The sequence below is a fragment of the Typha angustifolia genome, chromosome 8, assembly GCF_048772165.1.
Source record: "Typha angustifolia cultivar Huaian chromosome 8, ASM4877216v1, whole genome shotgun sequence".
NCBI classification, from domain to species: Eukaryota; Viridiplantae; Streptophyta; class Magnoliopsida; order Poales; family Typhaceae; genus Typha; species Typha angustifolia.
Window position 1 is genome coordinate 2,762,543 of NC_133246.1, and position 17,191 is coordinate 2,779,733.

General features: G+C 36.9%; 1 protein-coding gene across 2 annotated transcripts; it reads left to right on the forward strand.

Annotated features, from left to right (window-relative positions):
- Window positions 1-962: 962 nt before the first annotated feature.
- On the forward strand, window positions 963-16,455 carry LOC140766261 (ABC transporter B family member 28-like). 2 transcript variants are annotated; one of them, XR_012105309.1, is made up of 17 exons: window positions 963-1,510; window positions 2,215-2,402; window positions 4,547-4,570; window positions 5,886-5,987; window positions 6,285-6,375; window positions 11,582-11,682; window positions 11,873-11,923; window positions 12,269-12,397; window positions 12,720-12,782; window positions 12,899-13,178; window positions 14,097-14,245; window positions 14,335-14,424; window positions 15,312-15,446; window positions 15,544-15,600; window positions 15,667-15,723; window positions 15,819-16,347; window positions 16,437-16,455. XR_012105309.1 is itself a non-coding variant. In XM_073105756.1 (16 exons), the coding sequence occupies exons 1-16, from the start codon at window positions 1,090-1,092 to the stop codon at window positions 16,053-16,055; spliced, it is 2,175 nt and encodes a 724-aa protein (XP_072961857.1). In that variant the 5' UTR covers window positions 963-1,089; the 3' UTR covers window positions 16,056-16,393. The 2 variants fall into 2 exon arrangements, 1 of the variants encoding a protein (XP_072961857.1); XM_073105756.1 differs by lacking the exon at window positions 16,437-16,455 and having other exon boundaries at window positions 15,819-16,393.
- Window positions 16,456-17,191: the final 736 nt, after the last annotated feature.

Sequence of the window (17,191 nt, forward strand, 5' to 3'; positions counted from 1 at the left end):
CTACAAGAAATCTCAATCTGCATTGCTATATTAGTTACACAGTTCTGAAAAAAATTCTTCAGCCATTAATTAGGAGGTCAAGCACAAGCTGTACTCGAAGAATTCATTAAAGATTTGACTCAGATATCACAACGTCTCCTCCAATATATTAATTCGTTTGGAACTCCCTGCGACCACTTCCAGTATCTATCCTTAAATTATATCCAACTGGAGTGCAACAACTATAGACATTTATTTTTATTAATATGACATTTATGCACACGAACCATGAGTTGTTATCTGATCTAGATTTTATTAATAGAACGTACCGGCCTTACTTCATAAATCACACCACAAACACCAAAAGCACATGTTTCCTTGAAATCATTTATTTTTTCTCTATAAAATTATTGCTGGTAATTTTCCCTCTCCAATTATTGAACTGCAATTGAGGTTATCCTACAATCAAAGAATGTTCTAACATGGTAAAAATTATGGATTCGATGTTGATATTTTGTTATATATGAGTAATTTAATTTTGTTATAATTATTTATTGAGACGGTTCATCAATCGTTTAATTTATTTATCAAAAATTGAAGAGAGAGATAAAAATATAATATATTGGGAAGTGGGAAACTAATGGCTGGCAAATTATTAAAATTCCCCCCAAAATTTTTGATATCAGCTATAGATTATGACAGATGATAGCAATTGCCACTCTTCGCAATATTGATCTTGGGGTGAATTTTAAAATTTTGGGGGACCGCAATGGTGATAGAGGGCGGGGGGGGGGGGTACTTTTTGGTATTTTAATGAAAAATATATATGTATTGAAGTAAAATAACGATAAGGCAAGGTGTAAAATGTAAGATAAACACTATTACACACGACGTGGCGTGTGAAATGAGATAATCACCGATATCTATCGTCTAAATGTACGGCTCTCGCGATCCGTAGAAAATTCGACCGTTATCGTTTCATCAGGCGCGCGCGAGTGAGAGAGAGAGAGAGAGAGAGAGAGAGAGAGAGAGAGATCTCGAGGAATTCAAGAACCCTTATCTTTGGGAAGACGAAGAAGTTCAAAACCCTAGCTCGATCTTCCAATCCCAATGGCTTCTTCTTCTACCATTCTCACATTCCCCCCCGTACCCTCCGTCCTCTTCCCCATTCCCAAGCTGTCAACTCAGTCCTCCTTCCACTGCATCAAGCACCAATCTCTAAGCTTTCACCTCCCTTCTTCTTCGTCTTCTCGGATCCCCCCCTTCACTTCCCTCAGCAAGCGGCGGAGGCGAGGTTGGCGGAATGCCCGCGCCGCCTACGTCACGGCTCCGGCCGCCGATCCCGACGCCGTCGACAAGGGGGCCGCCGGCGGATCCGACGCCTCGACCATGCTGAGCTCTTCGAATTCAGTTCCCATTAGTTGGGGTGTGATTTGGTCTCTTCTTTCCCGCCACAAGCTGCGGCTTGCCGTGTCGTTAGTCTCTCTTCTCGTGTGCACTACATGTACTCTGTCCATGCCCCTCTTTTCAGGTACTCTTCCCCAATTTCTCTATCTGACTAGATTCTCGATTAATTTCTTTTATAGATACTTATGTAGAGCTCATGGATTCTTTGGGAATTGGGATTAGGGTTTGTATGAATTTGTTATTTATGAGGAATTAATGGATCTTGTAAACTGTTAAATCTTTGGTTCTTCTCAACTATGAATTTGTTATTTTTCTTTTTTTGGAATATAAACCTCAGTTTTGCTTGCTAGCATTGCACGCATATGTGAACTTTTTAAGACTTATCCAAGAACTAATGCCTCTCTTGGATATTAACGGTTGTGAGCACATACAACTTCTAATGTTTAGTGATTTTTTATTTTTGACTATTTTGGGTTCTTGAACAAGAGTATTTTCTTTTGATGCTTTGGGCCCCTAGCTCTTTCCGATATTCCATCTCAATATTCTTTTCTCAGCAAACTTACTTAATTGGAATGGGCATTCTAAAAGTTTATGGACCATAAATTTGTTTGCTACATCAATAAAATAAGTCTTTATATTGTACAAGATCCACGGACAAAGTTAGGGTTTGCTAGATATTGTAGTATACTAGGAATTCTTGCCCCTTTTTTTTTGGTCTCCTTTACTCGTTATAGTTTATACTTAAGTAGTTATTGTCTAGTGTCTAATAATTATCTTCTTTTCATTGCCATCATTTTCGAATTTCCAATTAGTGTAAATTTGTTACAGGGAAATTTTTTGAAGTACTCATTGGAAGAGGTTCTGAAAACCTGTGGAGAATTCTTTCCAAAATTGCTGCCTTGTACATCTTGGAACCAATTTTCACTATTACTTTTGTGATCAACATGACCATCATTTGGGAGAAGGTAATGGAAAGCCTACGGGGACAGATTTTTAGAAGGATATTAATTCAGAAGGTACATTGCTTTTACTGTACTCTTAGTATGAACTTGCCAAATTGCACCACTATGGTACTTGTATAGAGAAGCTTTTGGATGATATAATAATTATAGATGATGTTTAAACAGCTTCTTCAGGAACTATAAGCAAGTCTTTTCCTTTCAGTTTGTAATATAAAAAAGACTTCTTGGAAGCCTTAATCATGTTCAGACCTTCTTTCGCACAGACTTATGGCATCTTGGATTTTTCTGCTTCATGAATTAAGAAATGCAACTCCTGAGTGCTTGAAGCCTTATTGACATCTATATAACTTGGTTTTGAAAGATAAATATAACTTGTTTCAGTTGCAATCTTGCATGCATGTGAATGCTTATGGATGCCAAGTGGTCAAACTTATTGAATCTTGGATTTTTCTACTCCCTAATTAAGAAGTGCAACTCCTGAATTCTTGGAGCCTTATTGACATCTGATGACTTGGTTTTGCAAGATTAGCATAGCTTGTTTCACTTGATGTCTTCCATGCATGCTTAGGGATGACAAGTGGTCATGTTAGGCCAACATTCATAATCCATAAGATATGGAGATAACCCAAACCTGATCCTAAAGGATTAGGTTTTCTTATCAGTACCTTAGACAATTTTCAATGGGCCTGGTTGAGTCTGATCGACATTTAACTTTCATGGTGAGGATGTTCCATGTTCGGATGGGAGAGATTGATTATTGTCAAATAATTTTATTTTTCAGAGGATGTATATGAAGTATAGGCAATAAACAAATATTTTTGCTCATGTTTATCTGCGATGGCCTACATTCAAATACTAGTAGGAGTTATAGTAGGTCCGAGTCAAGATGGTCGTGCTACAGGAACGACACAACACAGCATGTGCCGCGGCACTTGCTAGTCATGCCGCAAGAGAGGGAGAGAAAAAGAGGAGGGAGACTACTCATCTTCACTATTTGACATCGTCGTTGTCCATCGTTCGCATGCTCAAGCTCCTCGACAAAAACGCTGCTCGCATCCGATGCGGATGCCTAGTTTGAGGAGGAAGAAGGGCTCGGGTGGGTCGGGTTGGGTTGAATAAAAACTTAAGTTGTAGATCGGATGTGAGCGGTGTCTTCCCTGGGGAGCTTGGGCACGTGAACGACGGAAAGATCGATGTCGAGGTCAATTACGAGTGAATCGCTGTTAGGAGGGGTGTCGTATGGCACCCTCGTGTCACATGCCGGTATGCTGCTGGCATGCCCATCGTTGGGTCTTACATAGTCATGCATGTTTATGTAGTCATGCACGTACAAGCTTAAGAGATTGGATATTTTTAAAAAAAAAATGTGTGTAATTTTTGTTTAACTTTCTTTGGTAATGTTATACATTTGTGAGAAACAATTTTGTTTAAGTCAACTGTTTCTAAAAGAAAAAGAAAAGGGTTATTTTATCCTTTATACTTAAAGCTAAAATTACTTTATTTCACCGCACTTCAAATTTTTTTTAAATAGTTTATGTACTTACAAATAAAATAAGACTGTTAATTTTTCTATCCGAGTTAATTGAGTGCGCCTAAAATAAGTTCTAAAATTGAATGACAGGCTAAATTCTCTCTATTTCTAATATTTTATGGACAAAAATGCCCTCCCCTTCTTTTATAAGACTTTCTTTCTCTTCAAAGAATACTCACATGTCTCTTATTTTTTCACCCATGAGATTTCTAGATTGTGCAACTATATAGTAAGTATTATTAAACTTGAGTTTTTATATAGTTTAGCAGTTAGATTGCATCTAGAAAGAAGATGAAGATGGGTTAAACGAAAATTAGATTGAAAATTCGATATATTTTGCATAACAAACACGATGGGATATTTTAATCATTTGGGCATGCCCGGTTGACTTTGACAGAAAAACTAATGTTTCTCACTTTAGTCGTAAATATAAATTAGTTTGAGGCTTTTTGAAGTATATAAGGAAGAATAATCTTGAGCATAAGTATAGGGGGGTAAATTATTTTTAACCCAATACATTTTCCTGGTGCTTCCTTAATAGCTATTCACTTTTATTTATTTCTTATCACCGATTAGTTTCTTCAATTATGTAGGAAATTTTTTATTTGGGTTGAGAAACATCAGTAGTGGAATTATTGGCAAATGATCAGTGTTCTGTCTTTTGCAGGTGGAGTTTTTTGATCGTCATAAGGTATTGTACCATCTGCATTGTCTTTGGTTTTCTTTTGCAATTTAACCAAGTTTACATGTTAAATTTGATAGTGAATAAACATTTAGAGTATGCAATTTGTACCTTTTTCATGTTTAGTGTACTCAAGTTCATGTATGATGGAATAAATGTAAATAGGGGAGAGAAGAGATTTCCCTTTCATGTGGGGATTGCACCAGGGACCAGTATTAAGTTCCTGCTTTTGGTTGATTGTTGGAACTAATAGGCATACTCAAGGTAAGAATTTTCATGATGCTATGTACTGATTATTGTTGTCTTACTCTCATAAAGTATTGGTTGAGAATAAACTCAAGACTGAATAACAGAGAAGATCAGAATCTAATGATTTTGATAACAAAATCCAACATTGGGTATTTGGGATATAATTTTAGTTAAATTTGAAGTCAAAATAATGGAAAATTAAATTTAATGTTCAAGATAGTAAACAATGAGAATGACAAAAATGCCAAAACTCTGCACAACTGAATAAGGAAAAGAGAGATTTGTTTTGCACACATAGTAGCTGAATTATCAGGTACTTACCATGTAAAAAAATTGAAATCTTAACTGTTAGTGATCCATAACGAGATATTTTGCTCTTATCCATTTGGGTATACCGTAAGGAAGATAGTAAAAGTAATTCTATAGAATACCATTCATGATTATGATAAATTAGAAAAAGGAATTTCTTTTATTTGCAGAATTTCAATGTATTTAATGATAAAAGGTATGCTCATATATAACGGGAAATGATAAATATCTTTTCAACATTTGCTAGGTGATTCTGGAAACCACAACTCACCAAAAGGTTAAATTGACAAGGATTTTGTGATTTTCCATTAAGTAATTTTGGTCTAATTCCAATGTTTGTTTGAATAAAAATGTTAAATAAATGAGAGCAGTATGATCATTAGATGGATGCCTATATTGTCAGAATTAGAAGGCTATATTGTCAGAATTGGAAGGCCTAAATAAAGTCTCAGTACTACTTAGTCATACTTCCTAGAGGTTTAAAGATCTTAAAGCATACATAGAAAAAGAAAGTGGTGATCTAGAGTCAATTATAAAGGCAAAAGAGTAGGGACCCTTTATCAAAACTATACAAGATTCAAAGTAATGGAATATGTTATCTAACTCAAATGAGAATATGAGATTCCTACAATTAATATATTATATACTATCTGTCTTCATCAAGAAGAGCTATTGCACCCCTGCTGCAATCTTCTCGTCCAGTCTACCAGATACCTTACAACTGTCTTGTTTCTAAGATACGTTACTTTTTCTAATGTTTGCACAGGTTGGTGAATTGACTGGTTTGTTGACATCTGATTTGGGATCTTTGAAAGGGGTTGTCAGTGACAATATTTCAAGGGATCGTGGACTGAGGGCACTATCTGAGGCAAGCTACTTTACACTACTGAGAGTGTAAGCTTGATACTGCGAACAATTTGATGAGCACAATGTTTTCTAAAGGATGAGATGCATGCTCTCAACTTCCTGGTTTTCTTCTTAATCAACTCATTTAATGACTTACATGTTGTTTATTACTTGTAAATATGATATCTTTTTTTCAATGGTTTTCTTCCTTTCCTTTTTCCGGCTCATCCTTGAAACCACTATATGTCTTTTCCTACAGTAAGCATTTTTTTCTATTGTCACATTAAGTTTTAGTTCTGTTCTTTTTCCTCTCCTGCAGGTGCTCGGTACAATTTGCATACTTTTCACACTATCCACTCAGCTTGCTCCTGTTCTGGGTCTCCTGATGGTATCTGTGTCCATTTTAGTAGGTAATGTTGGAAGGCATTCTACACCAGTACTTACATGACATATAGCGGTAAATCTTCTGGGTATGGACAGGAATACATGTGCATCATATTTAGCATTAAGTTTTAGTACATTGCTTGTGAAATCTCTAGCAAGTGTTTAATTACTGAAACAAACAAACCTAATCCTAGATTGGATTTGGAGAGAAGAGAGGAAAAGAGGAAAAAATTTGGTGAAAAAGGTATTGCTTGATACAATAGAGAGGGACTTGGCCTATTTATACAAATTCACCATATATTTAAATAAATAAATAAAATATGACATAATAACTCTAATATGCCTCTCAAACTCAAGGTGGATCATAAACCAAGAGTTTACTAACTAGATTATCAAAACGTGCTCTTCAATGCTGAGGCAATGAAGAGAATAGATACTAGCTCGGTACTCTTGGCGAGTGTAATGCATATCGACTTTAATGTGTTTCTTCGTCTCATGAAAAATAGAAATTTCAGCGAGCTTTTTAGTACTATCATTGTCAATATAAAGAGAAATTGGAAAGGGCAATGGAACACCCATATCACTAAAGAGGCGACAGAGCCAAACAATCTTCTTAGTCATCGCACACATAGCACGATACTTTAACTCAGTACTGGAGAGAGACATCGTATTTTACTTCTTGTTGCACTAGGAAATTAGGGAGTCCTCTAGTAAAATGCATAAGCCAGTACTTGACTTTCAATCAAATTTGTCACTAGTATAGTCTGCATCAAAATAAGCTCGCAGAGCTAAGATAAAAATCGATAGCATGAAAAGAGAGCGAGTGATGGTGCCACGAAGATATCGAAGAATATGCATACGAGCAGCATAGTGGGTAGTTCGAGAAGCCTGCATGAACTGAGTGAAAAGACCAACTGCATAAGAGATATCAGGTAGAGTAATATTTAGATAGATGAGTATCTCAATTAGTTGACGATATCTAGTTAGATCTGGAAGAAGCTAACCGTCATCGAGCTGAAGCTTTACATGAAGCTCAACTGGGGTAGCAGTGGGACGAGTGTCAATGATAGTAGTACGATTGAGAATGTCTATAATATACTTTTGTTGGGACAGTAAAGGACCATGGGATGACTGAGCAATTTAAATACTTAGAAAGCACCGAAGATGTCCGAGATCTTTTATCTTAAACTGACTCTGAAGATGCTCCCGATTGAGTCATCTTTGGAGATAATTATATCATCAACATACAGAAGAATGGGGAATCGACCTTGAGCAGAAGATCACAGAAATATAGATGGATCAGGGAGGCTTTTCTGAAATTCGTAGGCTGTGAGAACACTACGAAATTGATCAAACCAGGCACGAGGAACTTGCTTGAGCCCATAGATAGCTCGTCGTAGTCGATGGTGGGATCGATTCGATAGACTTGATTCGACGGGAGAGTTTTCCTTTTTATACGAATGTGACCTGAGGGAAGGGGAAACTAGGTGGAGGATCCATATACGCCTCATCAAGAAAACCATGAGGAAACACATTCTTCATATCCATTTGATGAAAAGGCCACTAGCAACTGGAAGCAACAACAAGAATAGTACGAACATAGGTCATCGAAGCAACATGAGCAAATGCCTCTTCTTAATCTATCCCATATTCCTGAGTAAAGTCTTGAGCAACCAAACAAGCTTTGTATCTAGCAATGGGTCCATTAGGCTGATACTTGACCTTGAAAATCTATTTGCAGCTGATAGGCACGATGTTAGACGAGCAAGGGACAACATCCAAAGTATGCATCTACTGAAGGGTTTGGGGCTCATATGTCATAGCTTGCTGCCACTCTAGAACTTGGACGTCCTCATGATATGACCTGGGTTGAGGGGTAGAGTGGATGACTGTAAAAAAGGTGTAAAACTGAGGAGAGTATGTAGCGGAAGACATTAAAAAATTATACCAGTTAGGAGGGTGACACTCACGCTCTGGATAACGACGAGCGAGTGTAAGAGCCATCACAGTAGAGGATGGAACGATCAGAGGGATACTATTAGTGGAGGGAGACTCAGTTGTAGGAGGGGGACGTAGTTTGCGAGTGTAGAAGTATGACAGGATCATCATGGGAGGGGGGTACTCCTCTGGAAGAGCTGGAACCTCAGTGAGAGAGCGATTTGGAGAGGCAGATGGAACTGATAGTAAGGGAGTGTCTATTGGTAGAGGAATATCAAGCAAGTGGTGGAGGGGAGATAGTGGGGCTGAGCTAGGGATATCCGAGGGGATGGAAGATAAGATAGGTGTAGGGAGATCCAAGAAGGATAAGTCCGAGGGAGCTAAAGTATCAGAAGTGAAGAAGGGTATCTCTTCCAAAAAAGTGACATGGTATAATATCTTAAGACAACGAGCATAATTGTCAAGATTATATCCTAGAAAGATGCATTTAGTTGCTCGAGGGGATAATTTGTTGTGTTCATCCGGAGGAGTCCCATAAAGACGCTCGTACGGGGTCACACCATCAAAGACTGAAGATGAAGTTCGATTGATTAGATAGAGAGTAGTAAGAAGGGTCTCGACTTAATAAGAATGAGGAATAGAAGCCTCCAAGAGAAGATCACAAGTTGTCTCAAGAACAAGAAGATGACTATGCTTTCGTTCGGCAACACCATTATGAGTAGGGGTCTAAAGACATGACTGCTGAGATAGGGTGTTGATAGAAGTATGAATAGAACGAAACTCAGAAGAAAGGTACTCCCATGCACCGTCAGATTGAAAGATCTTAATAGATTAATCGAACTAAGTATAAACCAAAGAAGAAAATCACGATAGATCTAACATACCTCAGAGCGTTGACGTATGAGGTAAATCTAGGTGAAACGAGAGAAATCATCAATAAAGCATACATACTAAAGAAAACCAAAACCAGAAAAAAGGGGAGCGGGACTCCAAATGTCAGAGTGCACAAGATCATAAAAGAAATCAGAGATATTCTCACTAAGAGGAAAAGAGAGGGGCATGTGTTTTGCTAACTTACAGCTAATATAAGGAGACAAATAGAAAAAATGACTATCGCTAAGAATCCAGACTTGGATAAGGTCTTGAGACGCTGACTCGATACATGACTTAAACATCGATACCACAGGTCTGAAGAAGATAGAGGAGTGACGGGACAAACACTCGGACTAGGTGGAGGAAGGTGAAGTTGGTCTAGGTAGTAGAGCTTATGAATTAGATTATAGGTCCCAATCCTTTGGCCTATTGATGTATCCTACACAACACAAAAAGTAGAAGAGATGGACACAGTGTTACCAGAGTTAGAAAGCTGAGCAACAAAAATAAGACTCGTTATAAGACCAAAAATAAGCCAAACATTCGATAAAGTAAGGTGACCAATAGGAAGTTGGTGAAAGTAATGTAACCAATGTGAGAGATTGGATAATGAGTTGCATCAGTAATGTGAACATGAGGAAGAACAGTGGGGATAGGAGTGAGACTAGTGAAAATAGAAGTCACCAATCATATGATGTGAGTTGCCAAAATAAAAAATTTAGGATTTAATTATACTAGAGAAAGCAGAGACAGAAATGGAGGCACTAGTGAAATTGAGACTCTCATGACTGATTTGAACAAAAGATGCCATTAGAAGGGACAAAATTTATCTGTTACCTTGAGGGCGTTTCAAATTTTTTTGACTTGAGCCTTTCGTCGAACACCTGATAAACAATGTTGCTAACCTTGACACACAAATAGATGCCAAATTTGGACAAATCTGCTGAAAACTTGAGGGCTCAACACTGGAATTTTGTCGAACACTTGAGCATTTGCTGAAAACAAAACTGTTAAAGAATGAGAGCTTGACATAATGAAATTTCGTCAAACACTAGGTGTGCACTCGCTGAAATTGAACTTTTGTCAAACATCTAGTGGGCATCGCTGAAAACATTGCATGTTGCTGTGTGCCTTTTCGTCAAACACTTGGAGAGCAAGCCTTCAAGGCTTCCTTGACTTCAATGCTAAGACTAGTGGGCTGTCGAAAGAGTATAACATGATTTGCTGGCTGGTGGAGTCAGTGCGGCTTTTCGTCGAACAATTGACGAGCAAGCCTTTAAGGCTTCCTTATCTTTGATTCTAGCAACAATGGGCTTCAGCAAAAGTGAAGCAAGGAAGGCAGCTTCATTAACCCACGGTGGAGCCAGCTGCAAGAGAAGACGACGCTGTTGGAGCTGTGGAAGAAGCGATGTCTGACGTGGTTGTGGGCGTGACGTCGCTTGGGGAGGCTGCAACGAGAAGAGCTGGTTTCTTCACCAGGAATTTGTGGACAGCTACTGTTGGAGTTGCTCATAGGGAGGAGACCATGAGAGAGTTGCTCTTCGAAGAGCTTGAATCGAGACAATATATCTAGAGAACCCGATGGAGACGGTGAAGGGAAAAGGAGACTGTTTGAGCTGAGTCCAATAAAATATAACATAGTTTGAGCTGAGTCCAATAAAATATAACATAATAGCTCTAATAATTATGATGGTAAGATATCTTAAACCAAATTTACTGACAGCTTTCCCTTAGTCGGCTGTGAAAATTTTGAGAAGTTCCAAGGATTTCAGAGGAAGGTTGAAGAATAAGCTGTTACCTCAGCTCATCATGGTTCTATATACTTGTAGATGATCACAATATGCCGTTTGAGATCAACAAAATGAACTTCTTGAAATTTATAAAAGACAATTTAAAGGCTTGACCGATTAGAGAGTATGAAAGACACTAAAGATGAATTACACGTGATACTAGTGGTGAACAAAATAATTCTTGTCTGCTAACTTTGCTCACTCGTCTGACTAGGTAATAGTGGAAACTGTGCAGCAAACTACAAGATGGCATGTACTACAGTAAACAATTACTTTATTTTTCTCTGATCTTCTGTTCATTGCTTCTTTCTTCTATGTTAAGAGTTACCATGTGTAGTAGTCACTGATTTTGCAGCAGCCATCACTTTATATCTACTCAGTCAACTTATGGCATTATGTTATTTTGGATGTACAGAGTGCATTCTACTCCATCTTATATGATATTTCATATGGACTAATTGTGAAGTCGATTTTTTTTCTTCTTAAATCTTGGTTTGATGAAGAAAGAATACTTCTGACGTATCTTCTTTCCAAATATAGTACCGTGTCCAAGTAGTGTTGACTGTATTTATGGGACATACCTTGTCTAACAAATGCAATGTCACTAACTTTTCATTTTTGGAACCAACAGCTATATTTAAGCGGTCAACTTTTCCTATTTTCAAATCTTATGGTATGGTCCAAGCAACTATATCAGACTGCGCAACAGAAACATTTTCTGCCATCCGTACTGTAAGTAAATTACTTTTTTTTTAAGTATATTCTCTCTCTTATTTATTTTGTAATTCCTTCTTGATCCATAAGAACAGTCCTATTAGTATGCATTACTACTTGAAGATCTGACTTCGAATTCTTTAGTTTTATGTTCAGCAATTATGGTATCTGGATGTTGATTTGGATATTTTCTTTTTCTTTGATGTAGGTTAGGTCATTTGGTGGTGAAAAGCGACAAATTTCTGTCTTCGATGCTTTGGTAAGACTTTTCCATTTTTATGTTGTTGATTATGTAGCAGTTGAAAATGGAAAAACTTTTAGTAAGAAGTGGATATAACAATAACCTTGAAGCATCTTATCCTCATTAAATCCAAGTTCAACTAAAAGGAATCCTTTCTGTCCATTCTGCTCTAGCTTAGACACTGGATATGTAAATTAAATTTTCACAACTAGTAGTGGTTGATTAATTGCCTCATTTACTTAATTTGGGAATGAACTGCTGAAAAACATTCTTTGCTAGTTAGATACAACTAATTGCTATAGTGATGTTGTCTCCATCTGGCAGGACATCCTTTTTAGGTGCTGAGTTTGTTTACTTTGGTAGGTAAATGCTTACCAGCAAAGTGGCATTAGACTTGGGACACTGAAATCTGCAAATGAATCGTTGACTAGAGTGGCAGTTTACATTTCACTGCTGGCACTTTATTGTCTTGGTGGAAGCAAAGTCAAGGCGGTGAGACTTCAATTTCTGGTGAAATTATTCCTGGTTATATCCTTTTCTAGTTGGCATAATTTCTAACTTTCTACCAGCAAAGAATTTGGCCTATCATCTTGTTTAAAACTGCTCTAACATGTAAATGCACACACACATATATTGATCCAACACGTGGTGTGATACAAGGTATATTATCTAATAGACGTTATACTTTGTTTTGGTCATAAAGCAGCACATAACTTGTGTTCCCGGTTATTCTGTTTGAAACTAATTGTATGATTATGACTTTGGTGTTTGCATCTCTCTTTGGGATCTTTATGTCACAATGTGCTTGTTGCAGGGTGAGTTGTCTGTCGGAACCATGACTTCTTTCATTGGTTATACTTTCACATTAACATTTGCTGTGAGTAACTTCTCATCTTATTTGTTTTGAGATAGAGGTAAAATGGTCATCTGTCTACTGCATAAGATGTCCTTCTTGGAATAACTTCATCCAAAATAATGCCACTAGCTTTACAGGTTCAAGGAGGTGTGAATACTCTTGGTGATCTTCGTGGGACTTTTGCTGCTATAGAGCGAATTAATTCTATTTTATCAGCAGCAGAAATTGATGAATCACTGGCCCATGGCTTAGAGAAAGAACTGCAAAAGAAAGAGTTAGAGCATTCCAACCTTGGACTGCTTTACAAAGATGATTATTCTGAGAAAATCCAAACTGTGAAGATGCATTACATGTCAGCGCTGAGATCAGGCAGCAATGGTTGTAGTTTAGCTTGGTCAGGTGACATTTCATTTGAAGGTAATTTTGATCTTCAAGGTGCTTGGGCAAGAGCTTCTCCATTCCTTGTTTTGTTTCCTACATAGATGATTTCACTTGCATCTAATTTAGTTTTATGGGAGATTTGGATTTATAACTTGATTAAAGGGCTAACAATTTCACAATTTAAAGGGCTAAGACCATTCTATCCTAAGATTAGTTCTCTGTTTCTAGTTATGCAAATGGGGATGGTCTATTCTCTAGGAAGATTTGGTTTAATTTTCAAGTTATTACGAGCTAACACTATGAATAGTCTAATAATGTTCTATTTTTAACTTTTTACCAAAATTTTGATGAATCTAAGACTATGAGGATTGATAATATTGTGAATAGAATGACATGTATTGCAACTGTATGAGAAAGGTTGATATAGGAGCATGAAGACCGACATGGATATTATGTTTTGAACTCTGAAGTTTCACCCAGGAGGAACACTATTAGCTGAAATTTAATGAAAGTTAAAGCCAAAACTCATTGGTCAAGGCTGAAACTATCAAGATTTCTAGTTTCCATATTTATTTTGGACCGCAATATGCTAAAATCATTCTATTTCAGCTGTATTCATTTTTTTTTTTCAAATGGTCTAAACTGAAACCGAAACTTCATACCACTTCAAAAGTCAAAACACTCAAACTAGACATGTCAACTATATGAGAAAGGTTGATATAGGTTGGAAAGTCATTTAAGTCTGATAAGGAGTTCTCATCTATCCTTTTTGTTAAGGGGTTTTCATCCTCTCCTTTTCAAACATGAGATGCTAGGTCTCTCGTAACAATCGTTATCATTTATTGATAAAAGAGATTTTTTTTTTTGTGAAAAAGCGGATAAGATTTCATCCTCTTCTCATTCCTTTGCATTACTTCAATGTGTTTCCAACTTAAGTTTCCTCTGAATTGACAGACGTGTACTTCTCTTATCCATTGAGGTCTGATGTGGCAGTCTTAAATGGTCTGAATCTGACACTTGAATGTGGAAAAGTAACAGCATTAGTAGGACCTAGTGGTGCTGGAAAAAGTACAGTGGTACAACTTCTGGCACGGTTCTATGAGGTAAAAAAAAAAATTCCATGTTGGAATTCTGAACCACCTTTTGTCTTATAAAAGGGGGGAAAGTATGATTGTTGTTCTTCTATCTGCAGCCAACCACAGGTCGTATTACTATAGCAGGGGAAGATGTAAGAACATTTGATAAAAGAGAATGGTCTCGTGTTGTATCCTTAGTAAATCAGGTAATTTGCATGTAATAATGAGTATATGTTTTTATCAACATAATTTGTGCACATGATGATGTCTTTACATGCAACTAAATACTTTGGTTGTGCGTGTTTGGGGAGGAGTTCCTTCATCTAGAGCAGCAAACATCAAGTTTGATACTTTCTTTAAGTTGAGGTTTTTGCTAGCTCAAGTAAGTAATCTTCATCATGATTAAATGGGTGTAGGTGTAGATACAAGTGAAAGAGAGTCTCAGACACTAGGGTTAATATGCATAGAATTTCTCAATTTCCACTAACAAATTGATGGTGGTGAAGAGAAGGAAAAGGGAGCACTTCTCAAATACATTAGTATCCTGAACTCTTCAGTATGACCTGATGAAGGAAGTTTGTTTGCAACAATTAAAGGACTTCATGTTTAACCTATGAAGTAGTGATTGTTGAATTATATATTTATATTTGTGACCTGCCTCTGAATTTCTTTATTGTTTTCTGTCTCTTGATCTTTCAACACTGTCCCAACTGAGAACTACTACTATACATTACCTTGTACATTAACTTGTCTTTTTTTTTTGGCTTCTTGCTGAAGTTGAACAATATGGACTGGTAGCTTGTGCTATTGTATTTCAGCAATCATCTTTACAGAATTCAATGCGGTGCAAGTCAGATGATTGACAAAAGTTGAGGATTTCAAATATTCTCTGACATATGGAGTTTCTATAACATTTTTAGAGTAAATATCATAGGATACCTTGTCCAGCAGATAGGACATCAGAGAGCATTGGCTAGGCAAATTTTAGCCTAATCACTCTCTGCTATTCTTACAGTTGATGCATTTTTCCTTTTAAGATGTTTCAAACTTTCAATTCTTCCCTTGTACATTATCTGACTAATCAACATCGCAGGATCCAGTCCTTTTCTCTGTGTCTGTAGGAGAAAATATTGCATATGGTCTTCCAGATGAGGATGTCTCTAAAGATGACATAATAAAGGCAGCTAAAGCTGCCAATGCTCATGAATTTATAATCTCTCTTCCCCAGGTCATGATTGCCTGTGCATGCTCCTTCTATTCTCTTCCAGCATGCTATGCTACCCACTGCTGCTGTCTCTGATATAAATCTGCTAATTTTCCATTAGGGCTATGACACACTAGTTGGTGAGCGTGGAGGCCTCCTAAGTGGTGGGCAGAGACAGGTATTCATCTTAAGTTGCATGCTACTTAATTTTGCGATTTTATGAACGAATTCTCCTGTGTTTCAGAGGATCGCTATTGCACGAGCTCTTCTTAAGAACGCCCCCATTCTAATACTTGATGAGGTAAATCATTCTCCTTGGTACAATATCTTTTTGTGGCTCCTGAGTCTATGATGAAATGTCTGGCTCTAAATCATTCTTGAGACTTTCTGGTGCAGGCCACCAGTGCTCTGGATGCAACTAGTGAGCGCCTGGTACAGGAGGCTCTTGATCATTTAATGAAGGGAAGGACCTCTTTGGTGATTGCCCATAGATTAAGCACTGTGCAAAATGCACATCAAATTGCTTTATGCTCAGATGGGAAAATTAAAGAGTTGGGCACGCACTTTGAGCTGTTGGCTAAGAAGGGTCAATATGCATCTCTGGTTGGGACCCAGAGACTCGCATTTGAATGAGTTCTTCAGTATTTAACTCTAAATTGTCACACATGTTTCTCTTGTTCTCTCTTTTTTCTTTGTTGCTGTTTTCTATGCACACGCCAGGTGGAGAGTATACAGAAAACTCAAGCATCACATAAGAAACCCAGTAGTTCTTTCCGACCATCAAATATGTATTGTAGAAGTTGAAAAGCTCATTATATCCAAGAATATAAAATGGTGCAAGTTGCATTGGAGATTATTTGTAGCACCAGGTACAAACTTGAACATAGCGAAATGAATTTCAGACAAAGTAAAGCACTTTTCCATGGTAATATCCAATTATTTTGTCTCTCGCAAAATTGTTTCATATTATATTGTATTTGGTCCTGACTGTTTGCAGCTTTGTTGCTTTGCCAGATTTGCATATTAAGAGCTCTTTTCTGTTATTATGAATATTGAATGTGAACAGATGACAATAACCTAATTAGTTGCCCGATAATGCCTACCAGGTAAAGTCTTCTTCTCTTTAATACTGATTACTGATTATTCAGAAGTTAATTGCCATAACAAGACTTCTGAATTTCTCTGTCTGTGTATTAAATACTATTGATGTCTGTAGAATAAGTTATCATCATTATGCTAAACATTAGGATGTTTATTTTCCAACTGTATATTTCTATAATATTTGGATCAATAAATATTCCAACTTTTTAAAAGTATACCACTTTATAATATCTGGATCAAAAAGTGGAGTAGTAAGTGAGTTTTTCTAATTTTGGCTTGTTTCATTTTCTCAGTAATGTAAGTTTCTTTTAGTAAGTAATTATGACTTATTTTGTTATTATGGATTAAAATATTTTATTAAAAGTGAGTAATATTTGTGATTATGATTGCATGTAGTGTGTATAAGGTGAAAAATGTCGTTATCTTCTTTAGAATGAGGAGTGAAGTAAAAGAAGCCGGATAATTTTAGGATAACGAAGAACTTACTTCCCACTAGATATTCTTCGTCCAAACAAGATAAAGTGATAAAACTTCTACAAAATTAACTCTTTCTTAACCCTATATTTCAAAACTATACCCACAGTAAATAGTCAGTAGAGAACAAAGAGAGAACAACGCCTTCCACATTTTTATTAACTACATGTCATCGTTAATTGCAACAATTACCA

Excerpts from the sequence above, each read along its gene's own strand:
- LOC140766261 (XM_073105756.1), top strand. The coding sequence starts at position 1,090 with ATGGCTTCTTCTTCTACCATTCTCACATTCCCCCCCGTACCCTCCGTC. Across the intron at positions 5,988-6,284 it reads GACTGAGGGCACTATCTGAG|GTGCTCGGTACAATTTGCAT; the intron begins GCAAGCTACTTT and ends CCTCTCCTGCAG. Across the intron at positions 11,683-11,872 it reads CATTTTCTGCCATCCGTACT|GTTAGGTCATTTGGTGGTGA; the intron begins GTAAGTAAATTA and ends TCTTTGATGTAG.